This window comes from Excalfactoria chinensis, chromosome 3, assembly GCF_039878825.1.
Source record: "Excalfactoria chinensis isolate bCotChi1 chromosome 3, bCotChi1.hap2, whole genome shotgun sequence".
Classification (NCBI taxonomy): domain Eukaryota; kingdom Metazoa; phylum Chordata; class Aves; order Galliformes; family Phasianidae; genus Excalfactoria; species Excalfactoria chinensis.
Window position 1 is genome coordinate 79,391,949 of NC_092827.1, and position 21,290 is coordinate 79,413,238.

Here is a 21,290-nt window from a genome sequence, read left to right on the forward strand (position 1 = left end):
TGGTCTCCCAATTACATTCTATGTCTTTGGATGGCAACCTTACTTTAACCTGTGGACAAACGAACTTGTTCACCCCTTCTTACAGCAGACAGGCGATGACGTGCAGCAGCGCCTTAGTCATTAGTTAGCCCTCAGTCATCTTTCCAGAAGTATGAGCAACTGGGGAAGGGGGAAGGGAGCGAGGGCGGGCGAAGAGTATGAATTCCAGAGAAAAGGGAAGTATCAGCAAGCAAGCTAGGATGTGCAAAGGTCTTTATCGCTGCTGCTGAGATCTAGCTCTGCATAGTAACTAACAGGAATAGATCTCATCTATCCCTAGAGGTACGTGCCCTGGAGCAGGGAAGAGCTGATGAGTTACAGCAGAGAGGAAGCAAGAGTCTTCTTATGCAAGGCATCTATTTCAGTGTCAGAGGGGTGGTAGGCTCGACTTAAAGGAGCCTGAGGAAAGCATTTGAATATAGCTGGAGTGAACAATCATTTTATCTATGCGTGGATTTTAAGGCTAAGGCCTCATTTGCAGAAGTTGCTAAATATATGCTTTGTTTGAAGCTCGCGCTCAAATTTAAGCATGTGTTTAAGGTCTTGGCTGAATGCGGACATGCCCAAATTTGTTGAGGTGCTTGATGGAAACCAGGTCTGAGTGGAAGGAGTAAGACAGCAGCTGTGAGTCTAGCAGGACTACAGAAGTCCTCGGAAGCTACAGAAAGCAGCAATACATGTACAGCCTTGTCATGCTATTCATAGGGTCAGATTGACCTGGGCAAGGAATGGGCAAAAAGGAAGTTGCATCTCCAATCTCTATTTTCTCCTTTGCTTGCTGTACAAACAGCCCTGTAGAAGCTGGCTCCAGTAGGTGTGGTCTGTATGCACTGGGTGTGCCACTTTGTTGTGTTAAAAGGACCATTCCTCTTCTTAAATCAAGTTTCCAGCTTGTCACCATCACATCAAAACTCATGACCCCTCCCATCCCCCACCTGTGTGCCTTCCCTCTTATGTAAGAAGGGATGTCTGTTGGGATGAAACCCTGACAGGAACCTTGCTTAGTGTCTTGTCTTTGTTCTACAATGATCTCCGCCCCTCTCTGTGTCATCTGAGTTGCTAGGTAAAAGAGACCCATGTTAATTACCATTTACTATAACAGCTCCCTGTATTGGGAAAGGCTGTCCTCTTTCTCAGCCCCCTTCTGGAAGAGCTCAATCCAGCTATCCTCACAATTTCATAAGATTCCTTTTGGGCTGGTTGGTCTAATCTATCTTCCTCAAAGTGCAGTGCTCTGCATTTGGTGCAGCGCTTAGCATCGGTGAGCACTCTTTGGTATAAAGCATAATAATGACCTTTGGTGACATACTTATGACTGCATTAACATTTCCTGAAACATTTATTTGTTAATTTATTTCACAATAGCAGCGTACCATCAACTCATGTGTATTACATGATCCGCTCTCAGACACTTTTGTGTACTGCTGCTGCTTAATCCATTTTTCTTCAGTCGTTCATTTGTGTGTTTCATTTCTCCTTCCCAGTCACGGTACTTTGTTGTGTTTTTATTGAATTTTATCCAGTTGATTCTGAGCGGCTTATGCAATTTATTGAGATCACATGAAATAATAACGTGCAGATTAATTGTTCAGAAAATCCTATGCACAGGTCCATGCCTGCACCCCTAGCTGTTTCCAGAGCCCAGCCTTCATGTCTCAAAAACAAAGGCCTCTAGCGTTTGATGGCATTCTTGCAATATTCAGCTGAAATGTCACGATGAAGCCTGGCAAAGCTGTGAATTTTGAAAGGCTCTTTCAATGAAAACAGGGAATAAGAGCATCTGTTCAGCTGGCAGTGGCTTTTGGTCTCTCTGATCATCGGTTTGGTTTGAATCAGTGATATCTTCTGCATTATTACTGGTTTTTAAAGCACACAGTCCCTGGAAATACACGAGCTTGAAGGTGGCTTCTAACTGTAAGGGCAGACACAGAACTATGGCTGTTGCACCAGTGGACAGCAGTAGGTTCCCAGTTCTGGGCTTCCTTTCCTGAGGGCCTGAACTACAGCTCCGCTGCCAGAAGAGTTTTTTCCCCATTCCCAGCCGAAGGGGCTGAGTACGTCGTTGTCAGTAGTGAAAATGTAAGAATTTGGTGTCCTCTGGTGGTAACTGGGAGAGTCACAGTTGGCAAAAGGAAGTGAAACCCTTGAAATGCAAATCAGGCAGAGAGCTGATAGTCCTTTCCACCCTGCACTGTAAATATTTCTATGCCGGTCTGCCATCTATTTTTTTCTATATGGACGCCCTTCTTATTTACTTTGCACCTGGGTAGCCGCTCCCCATTTGAGAGCACCAAGGGCTGTGTGTCTTTGGCTGTAAGTTGGATTTGGGTAGCATTTGCTCGTTGCTTCACTGTGATTTCTTTGCAATCCAAAAGGAAATATAACTTTTTCAAGGCCCTCTGCACAGTCAGTGAAGGCCTTTCTGCTTGTCTTTGCATGGTCCCTAAGAAAAATAACTGTTGCTGGTTCCAAAGGCTTTTTAACCCACTTTTCTACAGGTGCTGAAGCTTGAACCCCCAGGCTCATCCAGATGCTTTACCACTCTCTGAGTCAAAAAAAACCTGGCAGACAAGAAAGCACTAAGCACCTGGACAGGCCATGTTTGGCTCTTTTTAAGCCACAAAACAGGTGAGAGCAGTTCAGAACATTGTGTAGATGGTGAATACTATGGTGGGAGGATGTGTTTGCCACAACTTGTGATGTGTAAAGTACGTCAAGGGAGCAGGCTAGGTCTGAAGCTCCAGGTGCCTCTGCTGAATGTGGACAAAAAGACAATCATTCCATGGACCTCGGAGTTCAAAGGTCTGTGTTTGGTGCAGCTGCAGCCAGAAGGGTTAGAAAGTCTCATTGCTGATGAAGAAAAGCAACCTTACACCCTTTCCCTTCACTATCTCGTGGTAGCCTTCTCCTTTTCAAGGGCAGCACAGGCATTAATGATTCAAAAGGAATATAGTATAGCTGAGGCTGGTTCTCTGAGGTCAAAAGGGTGTATTTCTGACCTGTAGAGACAGGCTGAGAAACTTCTACAGGGGAGCCAGGTAAACAGGAGGTTGTGAGTAGATGGAGCCTGGAATGCAACGGGACCTATGTAGGCTTGACCCTACAGAGTCTATGCACCATACCTTCATGTGGGAAGAGCTCTAGATAGCTCTGGAGCGCTGAGAGCTTCCCACGCTGCTGCAGCAATACAGCTCTGGCTGTAAACAGAGCCCCTTTGTGGTGTGAATACAAACAGCAAGACTCTGACGCTGCTCTGGGGATTTTATAACTTAATAGAAGAGAATAGGAGAAAGGGAATACTGGAGCTTCTATTTTACAGACCATCTCAGAGCTTTGAGACTTGGGCTTAGATTCAACATTTCTTTAGGTGTGTGATTCCTGTGCACATCTTTGATTATTAGGAACTTGGGATCTGAGAATAAATAGACTCATCCTGAGACTCACAGGAAGAAAATCTACTTTTTCTGGTCTCTGCTGTATAATGCCATCACTGTGCACATTGGAGGCAGATAGACTGGATCTCTTTGCTGTCTTCCCACTGGCACTGTCCTCTGGAGGCTGTGCTGGTGTTGTCTGACTCTCCAAGGGCTGCAAACAGGGCTCTTCAGAAACCAGCATTATCTCCTCCTGGCCTGATAATTGAGGGGTCAGCTGAAGATGCGGTCATGGGAGGTATCTGGTCATCTTGCAGCCTACAGACTAAACAAATCCTTGCACCACTCTAAAATGAGCAAGGAGTCTTTTACAGAGGCTATCCAAATCTTGAGTTGTGCTGTTAAGAGCCGTTGGCCAAAGCAAGGCTTCAGCTGGCCAGCAGAAGGGCAGGGACCAGCTGAGGGACTCCTCCTCACCTCTGTGGGCCTGGAGGATGATTTTAGCCCAACCCAGAATCCCCCAGATCTGAATTTTAGTTTTCAGTCGTATTATTAATTATTAATACAAAATTGGAGGCCCAGATGCTGCTAGTAAAGGTATTGAGGAGCAGTTCCATCTTCCAGAGCAAAGGCACTCCATTTTTGTTGTGACAGACCAATGGTGTGAAGGACTGTGCCAACTCTGCTGTCTGCAGAGGGAGGCTGGGGTGGCACCAGTCCTATGGAGTTTTGCTTTGGGTTTTCCTTCCATGCCAGTGGCTAATGGGCTTGTGCCAAGCAATCAGACAATCGCTGTGGGAGGTTGTCACCCCTGCAGGCATAAGGATTAAATTCTGAGTTTCGTTCACTCATGAGACCTGAGGTTTCATTGCAATACTGCTGCCTTGAGCTACAGCTGAGTGTTTGCAAGTGGCTGCTGCTTTGTAGCTTATCCAAAACTTGGGCATAAATTCCATGGTGACCTGGCTTTTTACCTATTGCTACAGCTCAAGTTTCTATAGCAGCTTTGCCAATCCCAGATATCCAGGTGAAGGGTCCAGTGCTCCGGCCATCTGCTCAACTTAGAAAGTTCACTTCGAAGAAAAGCATTTGAAGCTTTGTGATTGCATTTTTATTTACAGGTATTTGCAAGCTATCTGAGAAACAACTGCAGTTCCAGAAGCTGGTGTTTTAAGAAGGGAACTTAATATTGGAAGTCCTGCTTGCTTTCGGTATCCTGACCATACACGGTGGTGCTTTCCAGCTCTTGCCCGAGGTGGCTCACCCAACCTTTGGTTTCCTCTTTTCCATTTCCATTTGCACTCTCTCCAGCAGGTGGTAGCAGCCTCCTTTAAACCGTGCAGCGTTCCTGCTTGCTGCTGCGGGATCCCTGCCTTGCATCCCATGTCCTTGTTTGCTCTGGGCCTCACCTCATTCCCCTGATCTCTTTTGTGGAAGAAGAGCTGCTGTTTAGGTTCAGGGTGTGCACTAAGCTTACCAGCAGTGTGAACTGCATCAAAAGAAGGCACAATTCCATGAGGAAATGTACAGTGACTCACTGTGGTGTATGATTTATTTGAAACTGTCTCACACCGCTGTAATGTTCTACCCGTCCTGGGCTGGATGTAATGGATGGGACAATTCAGGGGCGTGCTTCCTAAAATAAATAAATAAATATATAATCAAGATCTAAGACCTTGGCTAGGCAGCAGGATTAGCTGAAATATTGATGAGTCACAGCATGAATCTTCAAATGAAATGAAGAGTCATTCTGCTTTCTATTTCAGCAAGTCCTCTGCTATGCTGGTGTAATACAATAGTTCTGTGGGCACAATTGCATTACTGTCTGATATATGGCCTCTGCCTGTTACCAGCTGAAGAAATTACTTCCCTAACAAACAGCAGAATGTTGTACTTGTGATGGCAAACATTTTGGGTTTAATTATGAGTGGTTGAGTGTTGTGGTGGTGTTTGTTTGTTTTTCTTTTAATGTGCAGCCATACATTCATTACTTTGTATTTTTAAAAGCTGGTCCTATAGCTGAGGACATAAATTATCAAGGATTCTGATTTTCCTGTTTAATTAAAAGAATTGCAGGAAAAATTTCATTTAAGGGAGCAGATAAGGCAAAACTTAAAGACAAGGTAAAGAAATCTATTGGCTTTCCCAGCTGTAGCTCATATACCAGGTGCAAGAGGTAAGGCAGTAATATATTACCATGTTTCCATAATGTCAGATAGATTATAGTTGGGCACTGGAGTAGGCTGGCCAGGGAGGTGGTGGATGTGTTCAAGAGGTGTGTAGATGTGGTACCAAGGAACATGGTTTTGTGTACAGTATTGGTGGTAGGTGGATATTTGAACTAGAAGATCGTAGAGGTCTTTTCCTACCATAATGGTTTTAAGGTTATTATAAGCTACCTAAAAACAGCAGTGGGCCAGGAACATTCAAGTGCTGGTATTTGAATACATGTTTGGGTGCTGCTTGCTTTACAGCTTGACTTTTGTTTTTGTGACATTGTATTATTTAGGGCCAAGACCTGAAAAAGAGTTATGTTTGCTGTAGAAAATACAAAGGTACAAAACTGCTCTTAACCACGATATGCCATGCAGAGTGCTTCTTTGTAGTTGTGTCATCAGCTTTCTCTGTCCAGAACAGCTGACAAGGCAGCTTTAGTTATAAAGAAGTCCATCCAACTATCTATGGTGCCTGAGCGGCAGCATTCAGGCAACACAGGTGTTCAGCATGGATCATTAGGTAGTTAGTTAAATGGCTACAGCTCTGGGGGTACTCCCAAATGCTGTCAGCTGTAGTTTGGCTCATGGGCTGGAGCTCCCCACACTTTCTGCAAGGTATGGCTTTGCCCTCGCAACAGTACAAGGGATTTGGTTTATCTCTGACACCTCCCATAACTGTGAGAAAATTTCTCTCTTCTGCTAGCTTCTTTGATGGCTGCTGCCACCTGCTATTTGCTATTCAATCTAGGAGCTATTTTGATGCTTTGGTAGTGGGAAGAAGCCTTTACAGAGGACTTACAAGCCTTAAAGTTAGTACTGTTCTCCTTCTGGAGCATGTCACAGAGTCTAAAGGCTAAATTCTTCTTTGGCTTATTGCAAATGTATGAAGTAATGCTACCTCCTTTCCCTTTTCCACCTTTTACTTGGTGTATGGTAAAGAGACATTCTAAGATTTTAAACATTTTCAGTTCACTGGGGAGGCTGTTTCTCAGACTTGATGATAAAGAGAATTTTCTGTTGAGGAAGATACCACAAACCCTTGTGCTTAATGACAAAGACCATTGAGTGTAACTCTTACATCCACACAATGCTGTGCTGACTCACATACCATAATGACCTTGACCAGCCTCACCTGGGTCTTCATCAACCATGCCAGTGGCCCCAGGAACCCTATTACAACCCAGCCCAGGGAGCTACTGGTCTCTGCCGATCTGACAGAGCAAAAGCTTCAAGTTTTTCATTACCTTACTATGGGTAAAAGAAGTTAGTGTTGAAACACATTTCAGGTTGTGAGACTCCCAAGTGGAACAAGCTCTCATCTTTCAAAGTTGCTGTTGTGTTGGAGGAGAATAGTTGTTTGGACTTGTGAGGTCTCCAGTATGTTTGTACTGGGCTGAGGTTTGAGATCAAGAAGTGGAGGAGCTTTTCTCCTGTCAGTGCAGATTCCTGCTAGTATGTCTGTCTGTGTAATAGCTGCTCTTATTCAGAACTGATCTGCCTGCCATATCAGGGGTGTCAGTGATTTCTTTAAGTATTTTAAGATATTTACTCAAGCAATTGCCCTGCTTAGTCTCCTATTCTTTATGCAGAAGCTTGGGTGTCAACAGGCTCACAAGAGGATGAGCAATTCCATTGCTTTGGCTGAGGACAATGGGCTGTTCTGCAGAGGTCAGATTTTAATGCTGTAATTGAGATATAGCCAGAGTTTTATTTGGGAGCATAACTGGGAGTCTAGCAGTCACTTATGTATATCCTTCTAATCTACAGAAGTGAACAGTCTACCATGGTAGCACTGTAGCTGGGCTTGTATGCTCAGATACTTGACACTTGGGTTGACTGTCTATACACAATGATCCAGTCTTACTGTCTTCTTAGGTACAGACTTGTTTTGTGAGTATACAGTAATTTCTCTGCACTCCTGGAGTTCCTATGGTGCTCTATAATCTTGGTATGTCCTGAGTTGAACATACTGTGCTTTAGCTTTTAGGTCACGGTTCTTGTTCAAACTGGGAAAACTATTATATGAATCTGGTCAGCCTGGGCCTTAGAATCACACTTGTTTGTGGTAAACTTGGTGTGAAATTCTGTTCAGTGTTTTCTGAATGAGAGCAGGGTTAGCTGTATCACTTGTCAACAGTGCTCTGTCTTGGCAGATACCTGTGAGGAAGACTGTGATGATGGAAAATTCTCCAGAAGAATGGCTGATATTCCACAAGATGAAGTTGTAGAGGCTTTCTTTAGTGTGCTTACTGCCAGAAGTGATGGTACGGTACTGGCTTTGCATTACTTTCCTCTCCACCTCTGCTTATTCTCCTCACTAATGCTATTCTCTCTCTAGTCAGATTGTAGTCCACCTGTTCTCTTCCGTGGTGCCCTCTGATGTTCTTCATTGTCTTCTGGGACTCAATTTAACTTAGATTTATGGAATGTCAGTGAGTTTAATAATCTTTAATAATCTTTTAGAAATACGTGGTGGTTACAAAGCTAGTGGAAGAGAGGAAAATGCAGCACAGCTGTTTGAAGGCTACGAAGGAGCAGAGGCAGGGGAGAAGAGTACAACCACCTGTTTTCTACTTAGGATTTAGCTGCTGTGTAGCCCCAGGAATTGAGCCTCCTTCCACACGTAGTAGGGATAGACTGATAATGAATTATTGTGTTCTGTGGAAGGTCCTTGACTGTACTGGAAGTTGACGCACATGACTTATGTGCTGATACTTGCTGAGATGGCTGCTCTGCAAAGTGGCCAGCTGCCCCTGAACACAGGGAAAATCCTTAACAGGACACTTGCTTTCATTATTTTCTGTGAGAGAATTTGCGTGGCTTGCGCCATGTGACACTAACGAGCTTTAAAAGTGTTTTAAAAGTAACATGAGGGCAATATCTGCGCTGTATGATAACTGTGGAAGTCACTACCGAGAGCTCATTCACTATATGAGCAATGCAGTGCATCCAGTAGTCACGCGATGTTCTATATATTCCCTTTATCATTGGCAGAAATCCAGAAAGTACCGTTGCTCTCAGCTGCCATCTTTTCTGCTAAATCATGTTGTTAATTCCTCATAAATAGAAAAGATGAGCAAAAAAAGGGGGGGGTGGGGTGGGGAGAGGGGGGAAGAGAAACGGGAACTGCTGTGCCACTTCATTCCTTCTTTGACCTGTGAATGGGGCTATTCATAAACTAAGATTGCAGAGCTCCTTGAAATAAGAAATGCAAATGTTATCATCATGGCTTTGCTTTCCAAAGGTAAATAGGCTAATAAATTTTATGGCTGCTGAGTTATCAGCTTGGTAGAATATAAAGGAGGAAAAAGAAGAGAATTTGTTTCCTAGCAGCCATAAAGTAACCCACAGCTCTCCATTTTACCTGCTCATAGAAGCACTTATGAAGCTATTGTTAGGCCTGTTCTTCCTTTGGTGTCTTTCCTCAGAAGGTAAGAATTGAAAGGTCCTTTGGAAATTCTCATTACACAGTAGTTAGGAACCTATATTTTTAGTTGTTGCAGGGTGGGTGTAAAGCAGAAGTCTTTAAGCGGGGTGAAGAAAATAGGGAAGTAAAACTGTGATCTTGCTTGTGATTTGGGAATATGCTTGATCATTTTAGATACAAGTATGTGCATTGATTTACACAGCTCTGGAGAATGATTGCATCTTTGGTAGATGCTGAAGTTTTCTTACGAGAAAAGCACCAACAAATAACTAATTAATGGTGAGATCTGTTCCAAAGAGGTGCAGATGTTGGAGCAAGAGACAGAGGTTTTACTCTGTATTTGTACCTCTGATTGTTTTCTTTTCAGTGACATAGAATTGTTTGGATGGGTAGGCCATCTCCTGACATCCAGAGCATCGTTGCTCAGATTTCTGTTTCCTCCAGACTTTCTACATAACCTGAGCAAATTGTAGCAATCAAAACAAAAAAGACAGAGAGAAAAGGAGTGTGGTGGGGGTGAGGGGTAGGGGGGCGGAGTTGGAGAAAGCATTGTACCCTTACTGGTTATGTGAAATTCATACAGTGGTACCAGATACTGAATTCTGTAGGTGATCTAGGACTACAGATGTCATGCCTGTCTTGGCTTTTTGCTTCAGCTTCTTGCCAGTAAGAAGGCTGTGATAAATAACAGCAGTGCTCTATGTTAACAGTAGGCTGTGAGAGTAAGTATCTTTGGAGGCCTGTCAGGTTCTCTGATAAAAAAACAGCTGTTAGGAGGCTTTGGTTCCTATTATAAGTGGAAGAAATGGTCACACTTCGGCTTTTTAATTTGGGAAAAAAAGATGCACCGTGACTGAAATTCCTGAAAAAACTTGATGTGGGAGAAAATGTGGATTGATAGAGCCTGTAAGAATTAGCAGAAACAGGTTAACTATGAAATCAAAGGAAGAAAGAATAGAGATTTTCTTCCAGATTTTGGAAAAATTTTCTGAAAAATATTTATTCTGGGGAAGAAAAGGAGAGAGAATTTGGAAAAAATTAAAAATACAAACTTGAAATATTAAGTGGTAGAGTCACAGAATAACTATAATACTGGGAGCAGCAGGGGTCAAAAAACATCCTATAGAAAGCATAAATCCAAGGCAAACAAAGAAAACTAAAAGTATGCACTGGTTGGTTAAAGTATAATCAGGCAAGTCAAAAATGAATCTGAGGGGAAGCAAGGAATCATGTCCAAAGGAATAAAAAAATAGGAGATTCTCTTTCAAAATACATCTGAAACAGGGAATCTGAAGTCCTGATACATACAGAAAATAAGGTCTGAAGCTCAACAGAAAAGACCTTTTTCTTCTATTATTTATTCCCTCCCTTGTGATGTGCTTAAGCACAAGAGCTTAAAAAAGACCTTGCACTAAGGTCCTTTCTGGGGAGGGGACAAGCTGGAGGAGCTATCAAATCCCCAAACAAATTGATAATGAATAGCAACAAACTGCCAGAAGTTGATGATATTCACCCAAGGGAGTGAACTAAACAAATATGAATGTGTGTACATGTTAGCAGTCTTGGTTATCAATCAGCATTTCTTCAGTCAGAGTTGATGTCAGGAATTAAAAGTGGCAAATGCGAAATTAGATTTTAGAATGGCTTCTGTGTTAGAAGGGTCTGGGGATCTGCAGCAATTGGATTTCTGAAAATCTTTTGACCAAGTACTCCTAAAGAAGCTAAACTGTCTCAAGGACAAAAACACCTTTTTGGGATCTAATTAAAAGCGCTGGAATAAAGAAATGAATTATAAATCTTCAGACAGAGAAGAAAGGAGAGGGAAACTGCTGGAACGGGCTGTTGCCTGTGCTGGAATGGGTGCTTTCAGCTTATTTCAGCATCAGGTAAAGGGGACAGGCTAGTTGATGTAAAATGCTCAGGATGCTCAACCTGAAAAGTAATGTACTGCAGGCAAAACTAGTTCACCGTCATCTGTGCATAGCTAGAACTCTAAATTAGATACTGCCTCATGGTACGTGGCTCTCCAAAGACATCAACATGGTGCTACCAGCAATTACCACAGCATTTGTAGTGCTGTGTGTAAGTCTGGTTCACTCACCTCATGAGGTCTGCCTAGCCTTTTCAAGTCAAAAGTAAAATGAGAAACACTAGGAGGAGGATAAAGGGGAAGAGAGTCCAGACTTATGAAACAACTTCCACGTGAGAGGAGATCAAACAGTCTGAGCCTGGATATCTCCCCTGCTGGGCTGAGCTGGCTCTCCGTTTACTTTCTGAGGTGGAAAGAAGGACATATCAGCAGAAGCATGCAGCAGGACGACTAAATATTCTCAGGTTAGCTTCTGGATACTAAAGGAGAAAAGACAGCAGGGCATCTGAAACTTGCAGAAATTTGTGGCATTGGTGTGGCAAGAAGGGACTGTTCTCAGCACACTTTGAAGTTCAGCTGAAAATCCAAACCCAGATTCCATGGCTGCCTTTGTGAAGATCTTAGGATAACCTCAAATAGATGCTTACAAATCCAAGTGTACACTCAAGGAAAGAGAATGATGTTTGCTGAATTAGCTGCAGGCCTGACTTCTGGCTCTAACAGGCTATGTTATCTATCAACATTCTAGGACGAGGAGAAATTGTAGATGTTTCTCTATCGCTATGGCAATCACATAACAGTGTGATGTTGCTCTGTGGCTGTGGAAGATGTAGATTAATGTGAACTGCTCCTTTCTGAAGGAGTTTCAACTTACACATGCTAATGTAAGCCAAGGCTGCACTTCTAAGGCATAAAAACTGGGAGCTGGCTCACACATGAATTTGTTGGTGTTTGCAAAATCTCTTGTTGTTAATGGGAATGTTTATTAGTTGTCCTGGGTATTTTGTACCTCTCACAAGGAAAGCAGATTGGCGCCTCTTTTTGAGAAACAAAATTAAAATCCATCATAATACAGGAGAACAGTAATACTCCCTCTTTTTTCTGCACTTGTGAGGCCCCGTATGGAATACTGCTTCCAGGCCGGGGGCCCCCAGCACAAGATAGGCACAGTGCTGCTGGAGCAGCTCCAGAGGAGCTGGAGCACCTTTCATACAAAGAAAGGCTGAGGGAGTTGGGCTTGTTCAGTCTGCAGAAGAGAATGCTCTGGGGACACCTCACTGAAGCCTTCCTATTCTTGAGGGAAACTTATGAGCTGGAGGATGGCTGGCTTTTTACATGGACAGATAGTGACAGGATAAGGGGGAATGACCTTAAACTAAAAGAGGGGAGATTTTACTTAGATATTAGGTGGAAATTCTTTACTCAGAGGGCAGTGAGGTGCTGGCATAGGCTGACCAGAGAGGCTGTGGGAGGTTGGATGGGGCCCTGGGCAGCCTGAGCTGGTGGGGGGCAGCCCTGACCTCAGCAGTGTGTTGGAGCTGGTGGGTTTTATGGTCTTTCCAACCCAAACCATTCTATGATGGCTGAAGAGGAAAACTGGAAAAACTAGTTTTTAAGGCTTTTGGAAGATGGGGCTCATCATCTATGTATATGACTTAACTGTAATTTGCTAATTTCTACAAATCTCGTCAGACTATAATAACTAAAAATCTTACATTAGTATACCCAAAACTAAGAGAATATATTTGGTGTTGTAGCAAGCTTTACCTTTGGAAAATAGGAAAGAGAAGAAAAGTTACTTCTCTTAGGGATTGTGTGGTTTTAGTTTTATTGTGTTTTCTGAAGGCTTTTTCTAAGCTTAAAAATTGTGCAATTCCTTATTCTTTATTTTATTTTAAAGGAAAGACAGATGATCTCCTGGAAGAGCTGGGGAAACTAAAGGTAAATTATGAGAACAGCTTCCTTCCACCCTCCCTCCCTTCCTTCTTTCCTTTTCTCAATATCTATCTTCATCATTTTGGCTGTCACTTCCTCTGAGGCAGGTGGAAGAAAAGCTTAGAGTGCTAAACTGTTGAGTTCTGCAAAGAATAAATGCAAAGCAAATGACTCAATGGTGTGATACCACAGTTGCAAGATTACAGTATCTCACCAGGAAATAAGTTTCTCTGAGCACCGCTTGTTATTAGGTTGCACATCCTGTACATAGGCTGACTGTGGTTAGTGCTTGTTCCAAGATGCTCTGTTGCTCTTTTAGAAGCACATTGTTGTCTTTAGTCTTTCTTTAAGGTATTAGAGATGGACCATACCTATTTTCAGGATGCAGGAAGGCATGAAATAATTGTTCCTAGCGACAGTCATCTGCCTCTCGTGCTGAGTTTATTCAGATCACTCACACCCTTGCCCTAAATACAGCTCACTCTTTATTTTCCTCTTTGGTATTTTCTGTGTTCACATGGGAATTCTGCCTGTTGCCAAGAGCTCAGAATATGGGTGATATATTTGCTTCATTTTTCCTTTCCTGCTTCAAGCTTGAGCTGTGGCTTTTTGTTTTGTACACTGTATGCCTTGTGGCACACAAAGATGCATGCAGAAGCTCAGTTTTGGGATCTTCCAGATTAAGCATTCTCTGTTCACAACAATGAAAATTACAGGGTGTGTTCAGCACACTTTACTGTTTGCTCGGTAGGAATTTGGTAAGAAAGCTGAGCAAAAAAGTGTAGAGTTTGGAAAGAGTGGATTTGAAGAGAGCTACCCAGAACTGTGTTCCCATGTATTTCTAACAGAGGTGCAATTGTTCTTTAAAGTTTCTGTTACATCAGTAAGAGCTTGGTGTTGTTTGAAAATAGAGCCTCTATGACCTCTCGTTCTGCCAATCTCTTTGCTGGAAATAAGCGATCAACCATATTTATTTATGTCAAAGGCTCTAGGAAACTTCCAGTTTTCATGCGAGCATGTGACGTCAACTGAGACTCCTTCATCTTCAGGTTTGTACTTAATATTACCCTTGTAGAGGCTTTCACCTTCACAGGTGTTAGAAAATTGACATGGAGGGAAGGAAATCAGCTGGTCTGAGGGGCTATCTGTGTGTCTGATGTCATTAAAGTGATTGAGAGAGGGCTCTGCAGGGTTTTTGTTGTGTTCATAAAAATACCTTTGTTTCTTCAGCTGCTGAGGGTGCTGGTAATTACTTAAATCATTCACCACTGTCTTTTGTGGTCTCTTCTTGCTTGTTGGTTGAACATTTCAATGCATCTGAAGCGTTTACTGAACGCCTAAGTGAAGTTTCTCATTCTGCCTTCCTGATTTAAGGCTACCAGTCCAGAAGATCAGTACAGACTTCTTCCTGCATGCTTTCAATCAGTTTTGCCATGTTTTAATACACTAGTGAACGTATTTTTCTAATTTTCTTTCAAATTTATTTATTTATTTATTTATTTTCTAACCTGATTTTCAACTTTTCTGCAGTTCACACTCTGAGGCCAGCTGACATTAAAGTAGTCACTGCAATAGGAAGTTTGCAAACAGTAAGTACATGCATGAACTGTACTGAATGTGACCCATTTCCTCTGTTCTGACTCCATGATGAGGTAATGGTGAACTGAGCTGGTGGTAAAATTTGGGGTCCCAGTGAGGGCGTTTATGACTTGAAACTTTCCACGAGCATTAAAGTTTTCTGCTGAAAAATGGCTGGAAATAACTTCTGAATGTTCAGTGTTTCAGTATATTCTGAATCTAAAAATAGCCAGCTGACTTCACGAAGGAGAAATTTGATGACTACGCTCTTTCTTACACAGAACCATGATATCTGATTAGTCTGCTTGGGTTTTCCTAACAATAAGCTGAACAGATTGAATTACTGGAAGAAGTGTTTAGGAAAACTCAGACTGGGAAAATGTACGGTTTTGGCGATGACTGCCATTAGGACAAACTATCAAGAGATGCAGTAGGATTTTGATCCTGTTGAAGTGTTTCTATCCTGCGGGGAAAAAGCTCTGGATGAATCATAAATATATAAATTCAATGTATAAATCAGTGAGTAACGTTCTCCTACCTCTTCTGGTAGTTAGATTTGGGTAATCTTAACTTGCCTTAATAGTTGGAAGTAAATATCTGAAATAGACTTGAGGCCCAATGAAAAACATTTTACTACAATTGCCAAGTTTTGAGAAAGTGTAAAAATGTATTTAATGGGCAAAAGCTGGGAGTTGTTGTAGGGTTACAGCTTCCAAGAAATGGGGGAAGTTCTCCCTTATCACAAAACAACTTTGTAATTTGAATTGATGTCATATTTTGCCTTTTCTTAAAGCTTTCCATAAAATAAATAAATAAATAAATCAGCATCCCTGGACTTTCTGCAAGTACCTCCCTCTTTAGGAGAAAAGATTTGCCTTAAATGTGAAGGTTCTTTGCCCATATTGGACATGTGGCGCTTCAGAGAACGTCTTTTTTGTGATGATAATTTTTTTTATTGACTGTGGGTGGTGCAGTAGGAAAATGTATAAACGATATTCTGATAATGAATGTCTCCTTTTTTTTAGAGCAAACACTTCACTGTCTCCTCCTAGACTCTTTGAAATCAGTGAAATTCCTCTTTATAAGGAGGTTTTTTTCTATCAGGCACCATGTTGGCAGGGTGCCATTTGTGTAAATAATCCTAATGACTTCAGGTCACATCCCTTGTTGAAAAGAAATATATCAAGAGAAATTCAATATGGTTTAGAACAGCATTTCATTTGACTGAATTTGAGTTAATTTAGTCACTTTTTATTTTAAGCCACATGCAATAAATTCATTAATGAAAGCAATACCTAAGAAAAAAAAGACTAGACTATGAGAACACATTGTAATAAGGAAGTGCTGAAAATGACAGCTCTGGCAAATAATCTACATCTGTGACAAACTGAAGCATAATGGAGATGAGTATATAGAAAACATATGAGAAAAGAGTGTACAACTGGGAGCAGAGTGTGTACCTTTGCTTAATGACATTCTCATTGTCTGCTTATTCACAGCCACTGGGATCTGGCATACATCATGAAAATTTACTTCAAAGGTAAAAATGAGTTGCTAGCATTAATTTGCTTCATGATACCAATTTATACTGTATTAGGCACAACGCAATTTTTGTTGTTATCTTGGAAGGAGAAGAAAGCCTACTTAAATAGAAAAGATTTTGAGGCATTGGACCTTCCCCCTTCCTTAGTTAACAGAAATTCTTTGTCCAAGATATGCAACTACCTTAGGGTTGCCATAACCTTAAGAGTTGTTACTCTAAGATTAAACCTATGTAGTAAATGTCCTCCACTAGCTAGAGACTGAACGTGTACATTTACTGAAGTAAAAAAGGAATGCAAGAGCTCTTATACCTCGCCTGTTCTCTGCCTGAATGATTCCCATTGTTCATAAGCAAGTTCTACACCATTTTCTTCTTTCTTAGCAGATATAAATCATTGAGTAGAATCATCTGGTTGAGCCTCAGAGATGCAAATCTGTGTAACTCTTTTTGAGGCATTCCAGATGAGGATTTGGCCTTGCAAAGACAAACTTTTAAAGGACTGCTGTTTTTCAATAGTTGCATGAACGTCTGTGTCTGCTTGTGCATGCACAGAGAGAGGTCCTGGCACTGCTTGTGTATATGCATAAGGACAATTATTGCAACATGTAGAGTGAAAAGAAAGAATGAGATCTGAGACTCAGAAGTAGCTGATGTCATTATGATTTTAGGGAGAGAAAGGCCTCATTCTTAATTTCAGCAGCTGCTATGAATACATGCTTCGAGCTGTAGCCTAGCTAGCAAGATGCTGAGGCTGTGCTGTAATGTAACTTTTCTTTGAGAAATGGAATAACAGCAGCTTCCTGTTTTCTCTTTTCTCTTCCCTTTCTACAGCACAGGAAAGAGCCTCCCTGAAGTGAGCGTGGAAATTTTGGCAGGTCTGTTTTTTTCTGTCACACAAACTTAAGCAGATTAAATGAATGGAGTGCTAGCTGAGATTCAAGGGCTTTGCTGGGCTGCAGTGTGTGTACAGCACAAGTGCAGCACAGGACTGTAAGGGGGGCCTGAGGGAAGGTGCGTTGGGTGAATGTGAGTGCAACACAGGCTGGGTTAGCTGTGCTGGCTTTGAACAGGCTGTCTGGATAGCCCCAGTCCCTGCTGGTGTGTCTTCAGCGTGCATGCTGCCAGTGCTAGCCAAATGAGATCTTGTGTGAGTTCGTTTGTCCAGTGCTCTTTCTGCTGCCATATGCTCAGAGGCTTATTCTGAGGTTGCCTTAGGTGTGCACCACATGCAAATTCATCATCTATGAGCTGACTGTTGTGAAGGGAGTCTTGACTTGCTTCCCATTTTCAGTAGGCTGATTTCTACAGCTGCTTGTATTTAAATCTGCGCATACTTGTGGCTGACATAAGAGGTGGGATGAATGTTTCTCACCTGAGTCTGGAGACAAACTCACATATCAGAACTGCAGTTCATAGGAGCTGCACCAGCAAAACAGCTGCAGAGCAGCATGGGTGAGCCTCTCATGCCTGCCAAAAGATCCCTTAGATCTTACATTTTATGTTCCGGTTCAGCTTTGTTTATAGTGCAATTGCAGAGTAACAGTCTCATATACACAGAAATAGCCTGACCTGTGTGTGTCATTCAGCTCTTATTAGCAGTTTTAATCCCTCGGTCCTGCACCAGTCTCCGCTGCCTGGCACAATGGAAGCAGCATCAGATGGTCAAGCAATGTAAGTTTGAGGGGTTTTTGGCTGGGCTGTTCACTTATATCTGCAGAGGTGGAGGGTAGATGCATTTGATGCTGGAGAATTTCACTTGAACGCAAAATAAGCTCAGTGCCAGGCTGTGCTGGCTCCCCAGGGTCGGACCCTGCCAAGGGTTAGAAATGTGTCTGCTCTTTTCATCTCTCTAAACTCACATCTGAAAGTGAGATGCCTGAATGTGAGTTTATCACCCCAGGCTTTCTGTATAACTCAGACAAGAGTTTAATTTTTACACGTTTAGGAGTGAAAAGATGAATCCCACCTGATGTTTCAAATGTTGACTTCATAACAAAAATCTGCCAAAGCTTTACCCTTGCTGATGCCTTGATAATTTTTCTTTTTCTGCTTTTCAGAGGCCTCTTGGATCAAGCTGAAGAAATAGTGAAGCTCATGAAAGAGAACCAGGTGTGTTTAAAGCACAGAACAGTTAAGAAAGTTTGGTCTCCAAGCTGGAAAAGGGAGAAATGTGATGAAATACCTCAACCACCACTTAAAGATCTCCTCAAAATAGGGCATCCTGTTTCTTGAGGCTATCAGACTTTGGTCTATCTGGTGTAAATAGAATCAGTTCTGTACTCTTTTAAGATATGGAGTTTTGTTCTTGAAAGTAGCTCACCTGCTTTGTGTTTGCCAGAAGAGGCTGGTGAGGTTGGCACGGAAGCCAACATTTCTGTTTTTGTATTGCTTAAGGATGTGAGACCTCTATCTACACTCTGTAACTGTGCCAGTGTTTCTGAGAAGCCAACTCAAAATTGTAATTCTTGATATTTATCTCTTCCTCCTGCTATCTTCGGACTGTATTTTCAAAAAGCTCAAGATATGCTTTGGTTGATATCAGTGGTTGATGATGGTGAGAACTGTCTTACCACTCATGGCTGAGTGCTTTGAAAATCCCACCCTGAGTTTTAAGCACTCATTTTTCTTCTCTTCTTAAGCCTCAGGCATGTTATTTTGTAAGATGATCTTGACATAACTCGTGTATGTAACTGCCAAAGTGATTTGGCTGTTACCTAGTCCCTATGTAGGGAGCTCGTGAGACTGTATGTGAATGAATTTAGCACAAGTTTTTATGGAACTTCAGGCTTCTAATCAATGCTCTTTGTGATTGGCAGGTGTTGCCTGATGGACTTAGGACAGCTGGACAGGGCTCTAGTCCTTAGATTTTTGCTCTAGTCTGCATCCCACCAGGATGAACCAGTCTCAGCAGCTCAAGAATGTTAATCTGTCAGTAAACTTCATCAGGGTTAGAAAGAAGCAGCATACAGCTTCACACTGAGCAGTGCGAGCCCATTTCCAGTGAACTCTTCAATGGCAGCTGCAATTTCTGTCTTTATCCTAATTTTTTTTATTGGTGTGCATTCAGCTTTAATGGCAGGGTTTGGTCCATTACCATCTATTTGCTGCCTCCTCTAGAGGGAAGCTGATGAGTCAGATGGAAGGGATCAAAGCACCTGGGGTTGGGCAGTGGGCTACTGTTTTGTCTTGCTGATTTAAATCTTGTATGAGAGAAAGGACAGCAAATAGGCCTCTTACATCATATTCCTTTCAATTTTTTTATTCATTTTTTTCCCCAGATGATGGACTTCCAAAATGACTGGAAACTGATCACAGTTTTCTTTAGTGCTGAAAACCTGTGCTCTTCTTGTGCCTCCACACAACCGGTAATCTTGTCATGGGGTGGTTTAGCAGTCAAAGTGTGTGATTCAATCGCTTTTGCAAGCTCTACCCTTTGTCATAGTGAACCAAAGCAGTAGGTGGTTCCAGAAGATTGGAGTGATGCTATTCATTAACAAGAGCTTCTGGTTCACAAAGTCTTTTGTATTTAGAAACATGTACTTGATTTAGAATCCCAAATCTGAGATGCAGTAGTAGAACAGTTTTCTGATTGGTTTTTAAGCTGTTTCTTATCACATTTATAGAAGAACTGCGTATTGGACAACCTGGAAAAACTTCAAGAAGTCTTGGACTTTTTATATAAAGAAGTAAGATTTATTCGTCAGTTTTCAATACCTGAATCCTTTGCTGATTTATTTTTTTTCTATCTTACTGAACTTTGGCTTGTATCAGTGTTCAAGTGATTCACAACACAAATCTCATTGACTTTAATCCTCTAGCACCATACATTGCCAGTAAGTGTTTATTTGTGCTTTAAAAATCTGATGCATATGAAGAGAAAGGACAGACAGGTAGCAGCCTAGCTTTGTTAATCGGACTGATGTGCTACTTAATCTATGCTGTTTATTTTTAAAGTGATTTGCATGAAAAATGGACTAGATCAATCTAAATCTGAAAGATGTTCCTTTCTAATAGTGGTCTTTATGAAAATAAATGTAATTATTGGATATGTGGAGCAGTCCATGCAGTGTACAGGCTGCTAAATGCCTATTGGAGACTTGTTTATATCAGGGGGAAAAAAGACATTCAAGATCATTATAATATTATAATATATATAAGACATTAATATACATATAATATATATAAGATGTTATAATATATAATATTCTGTCCTGAGCATTAGTCTACTAATGAGCAGATAAGGATGTATATCTACTACAACAGACTATTTATCTGAAGTATTTCAATAGCTTTTTCCAAGAGTTTTATGTTACTAGATTGATGGACTGAAGGATATTCTACATCTGCTCCAGTTTGATTACATCAGGACACAGGCACTCATTCTTTTGAGACTGACAAATGTTGCACATGGGTGAAGTTCTTCCCCTACATCTGCTTCAGATTCCCTCCTCTATCATCTCCAGAATCAGTATATGTGCACTAATGAAAGTGAAATATCTTTATTTAAATGGAAAGCTGCTTTATCGTTAGGGGAGGGGTGAGGCAAGATGTGTGAATGTTTGTGCTATTAGACAAGATATTTCATCTTCAAGCATTGCACTGACGTATTGACACAAAAACAGTAGTTCCTAGTTCATCTGAATTCAGTTTAGTTGGTTGATGGCCATGTGGTTCATGTAAAAATGAAGTAGATCTCAGTGAAGAAATCATCATCATGAGAGTTTCACAGATGACGACTCATGTTATTCTAGATGGCAGGCATAGGAGTAGGATTCAAGAAGAAACTGGTAAAGACTCAGATCGCTGATTTCATGAAGACAGAATCCTAGCTCTGAGGTAACAAAAGTTGTAGATGCTAGCAAGTAGCAGTAACAGTGAATTATGATTTCCAGCAGCAGATATTAATGCGATTAATTTATCATTGCAGGTCCCCAAAGCATTTGTAAATTTGGTAGATTCCACTGAGATGACAACTTCCTTTCTCATGTGCCAAGACCTTCAAAATGTCAGGTAATAGAAGCTCCTTTAAATTCTTAACACTATCTCCTACTATTGTTCGTTGTCCAGTGTGTGTACTGGCTCTATACCAGCCAGGTAGACTTCTGAACAGTTTTCTGCTCTCGATGCCAAAGTACATCACAGGTTTTTGGATCTCGACTTTTGCTGCTGATGCATTCTCTCTGCAGGTGGATTTGCAGGAAGTAGGTGCTTTAACTTAATCAGTTTGGATACTATGTATAAAGAGTGCATACTGCAGTAGTGGTGAGTTGACACCAAGCAATCTTTCCCCTTTTACCACTCCCTAGAA

General features: G+C 41.6%; 1 protein-coding gene across 1 annotated transcript in view; it reads left to right on the plus strand.

Moving 5' to 3' along the window:
* The first annotated feature begins 9,011 nt into the window (after positions 1-9,011).
* The window catches only part of PLB1 (phospholipase B1), a 78,053-nt gene continuing 65,774 nt past the window's right edge, over positions 9,012-21,290 (plus strand). Inside the window, exons 1-11 of the mRNA XM_072332451.1 lie at positions 9,012-9,060; positions 12,827-12,867; positions 13,847-13,910; positions 14,392-14,450; positions 15,939-15,979; positions 16,814-16,857; positions 17,569-17,653; positions 18,040-18,091; positions 19,261-19,347; positions 19,606-19,668; positions 20,910-20,992. Coding sequence (XP_072188552.1) covers positions 9,012-9,060; positions 12,827-12,867; positions 13,847-13,910; positions 14,392-14,450; positions 15,939-15,979; positions 16,814-16,857; positions 17,569-17,653; positions 18,040-18,091; positions 19,261-19,347; positions 19,606-19,668; positions 20,910-20,992 — 668 coding nt within the window. The remainder of the gene's footprint in view (positions 9,061-12,826; positions 12,868-13,846; positions 13,911-14,391; positions 14,451-15,938; positions 15,980-16,813; positions 16,858-17,568; positions 17,654-18,039; positions 18,092-19,260; positions 19,348-19,605; positions 19,669-20,909; positions 20,993-21,290) is intronic.